The following is a 3,262-nucleotide window of genomic DNA, read 5'->3' on the forward strand; positions in this document are numbered from 1 at the left end:
GTTGCGTAACTGCACTCTGTGACATTTTTAGTGTGGCTTCTGTGCCTTCTACTGCTGCTGCTGATGATGCTTCCCAAGATATTAACACAAATTGTGAACAGTCATTGTTGGGCTACATGTTCTGGGTGGGCTGCAGTGGAAGACATATCAGTCTCATCTATACTATTTCTACCTTTGGGAAATTTATGCCACTTTGGTGGTGTCAGGCCAACATTTGTATAGATGTAAGCACTCCTGGTTGGGTGTCCATCTGGTGGATTGGGTGTAGTGGAAGACCTGTCGATCTATATTATACTATCTATACAATGATGAAATTAATGACACTTTGCGGTGTCTGCCACTAATTTTGAGGCGCTATCGTTAAAGGGCTAATGGTGTATAACATTCAGTCAAGTGCAGATGAGTATTAATGGTGTCCATCTTTTTACTACTGGCTATTATTTATCGTGAACCCGGTTCGCTGGGTTGTGTACATGTAGGTGAGCCATCTGATTTTTCTTTGGGTTGAACACTTTTTGTTTTTTTGCTTTGTCACTACGGGTGGTATGGTTTGCCTTTATTTTAACAATAAAAGTTATTTTTAGCTACAGGGTATTTACATGATTTTGGTTTTCTGAACCCTATGTATATCTAATTTGTAGTCTTACCACTAATTTTTAGAAATGTGAATGGTCCTGGTTGACGTCCTTCTGCTGGGTTCGGTGTAGTGGAAGACCTGTCAGTCCATATTACATTATCTATACTGAGGTGACATTGATGTCACTTTTGTGGTGTCTGCCAGTAATTTATGGAAACGTGGACACTTCTGGGTGTGTGCCCATCTGTTGGAATGGGCTTAGTGGAAAACCCATCAGTCCATATTATACTGTTTCTACTGTGGTGAAATTGATGGCAATTTGGTGGTGTCTGCCAATATTTTTACTAAATGTGGACACTCCTGGTTAAGTGTCCATCTGCTGGATTCGGTGTAGTGGAAGACCTGTTGGTCCATAATATACTATCTTTACTGTGGTGATATTGATGCCACTTTGTTGGTGTCTGCCACTAATTTTTGTAAATGTGTAGACTCCTGGTTGGGTCTCCTTCATGCGTGTTCACTCACCCACCTCGTCTTACTGTGATGTTTATGTGAAAGCTGTAAAAGCTCACCCAGACCCCGATACCTCATGCGCATGGTTGATTTCTGCAGTGCCATGCTACAATTTGTACTGTGGGTGAATTGTGACCAATTTCCTGGTGTCTGTCCCTTTGATGTGTTTTAGCAGCTTTCGGGGCTGTCATAAGAAGTTTTGTACGCATTTGTTTTTGCCTTCCATTGCCTTGAATGGCGTTCAGTTCTGTTTGCTGAATAATCAACAAATTAATTGGCAAATACTTCAAATTCAACAATCGTAATCCGAACCATACATTGAAATATTCACTCATCTCTACTAACAATGCAATAATGATGATGAAATAATGAAGATGTAATTTTTATATAAACCTGCATGTTAGGTGTCGTAAGTAATTACAACCTCCTCTGTATCTTAAAAATAAAAACAAAATGGCAAATGTAAGCATCATATTCATTTTCATCACCACAAAATTAGTTGAGTTCAACTGTTTTGTCTCTGAACCAGTTTGGCTGTAGAACAGAGAGTCTTATAGATTTTGATGAAGTGTATGCCTAAACAATATTTTCTCTACAGCTTTCAATATATCTTTATTTCTCAAACTATATATGATGGGGTTGACCAAAGGAGTAAACATAGTATACAGCAGTGATAGGATCTTACTCATGATGCGATTTTCTCCTTTTGTGGGGAAAACATAAACACTAAACAGAGTCCAGAAGAATATGGAGACCACAGTGAGGTGGGAGCTACAGGTGGAAAAGGCTTTCTGTCTGCTAGTATTGGATGGAATCCTTAATATGGTGTAGATAATTTTAGCATAGGATGGAATTATTATCATTACTGGTATGATAACTGATGGTATGCTTAGTAATATAACTTCTAACTGAACAACAAAGGTGTCAGAACAGGAAATATCAAGTAAGGGAAGAAGATCACAAAATAAATGGTCTACAACATTTGGTCCACAAAAATGTAGGTTTGATACTGCTGAAACATTAATTAATATTATGGAAAAGCCAACCAACCAACAGGAAATAGCCAATTTTACACAGCATGTTTTCGTCATTATAGAAGAATAACGGAGGGGATTACAGATGGCTACATATCTGTCATAAGACATCACCGTGAGAAGAAAGCATTCAGATGCTATGGAGGTGCTGAAAAAATAAAACTGGGTCATACATCCAAGAAAAGTAATAGATCCCCCATTGCGTAGTAGAACGTAAAGCATGTTGGGGACAGTATTTGTTGTCAACAAGATGTCACTTATGGACAGTTGTGAGATGAAGAAGTACATTGGAGTGTGGAGGTTCTTGCTGGTGGACACCAGGGTGATGATGAGGAGATTCACACATATTGTCCCACAGTAAATCACCAGAATAAGGCAGAACAGGATTGGTCTTACATTTTGGCTACATTGAAATCCTAAAAGGAAAAAATCTGTGACTACCGTCAGATTATACTCCTGTTTGGGTGGTTAGAAATAGGAAAGGTTTATATTTACTTTTAATGTACATTATTTAAATTACATGAGTGCAATATTAAGTATATGATTCCTTGTAATACCATGTAACCCACATCCATGATGACCTTTATGAATGTGTATTGCTAACGTTCTCCACAACTCTAAGAAATGTGAACCCAATGGAGACAATGTTGATAATGTCTGTAAAGCTCTATAATATAATAGCAATTGGAAAAACACATTTATAAATGTGGAAAAAGGAGCTGCTGTCTGACATTGAGTCCTTCCATAAAGTCTTTACATATCATACATTTGATGCTCCAAATTATTTCTGACCTTCATCCAAACTTAACGTGAAATAAAGGAGCCTAGAAAGAGGGTGAAAAAGCCAACTATTGTCTTCTATTGTGTAAGATTACTCAAGACGGTTTATGATTCTTAGAAAATTTTTCACATTCCGTGGCCTCACCAGGTAGAACATGATGATGGTTTGGTTTCAACAATAGTGACCAAATTATGATATTTATCTCAAGTTATCTCTTCATATTATTTTCATCACCTATCATTAAATAGGTTGTCCACTCCATTATCATTGATGACCTATCTTTATGGAAGGTCATCAATTAAAACATCAAGAGATTTTTTTCATATGGAATAAACCTATTTATAAGTCACAGTTCAA

The 3,262-nt window shown here is 37.3% G+C and overlaps 1 protein-coding gene across 1 annotated transcript; it reads right to left on the bottom strand.

Annotated features, from left to right (window-relative positions):
- Nucleotides 1-1,641: 1,641 nt before the first annotated feature.
- LOC138674767 (olfactory receptor 6N1-like) lies at nt 1,642-2,699 on the bottom strand. The gene is made up of 2 exons (XM_069762585.1): nt 2,694-2,699; nt 1,642-2,580 (listed from the first exon to the last, which is right to left on the bottom strand). The coding sequence occupies exons 1-2, from the start codon at nt 2,697-2,699 to the stop codon at nt 1,642-1,644; spliced, it is 945 nt and encodes a 314-aa protein (XP_069618686.1).
- Between the last annotated feature and the right edge of the window lie 563 nt (nt 2,700-3,262).

The sequence above is a fragment of the Ranitomeya imitator genome, chromosome 4, assembly GCF_032444005.1.
Source record: "Ranitomeya imitator isolate aRanImi1 chromosome 4, aRanImi1.pri, whole genome shotgun sequence".
In the NCBI taxonomy this organism is placed as follows: domain Eukaryota; kingdom Metazoa; phylum Chordata; class Amphibia; order Anura; family Dendrobatidae; genus Ranitomeya; species Ranitomeya imitator.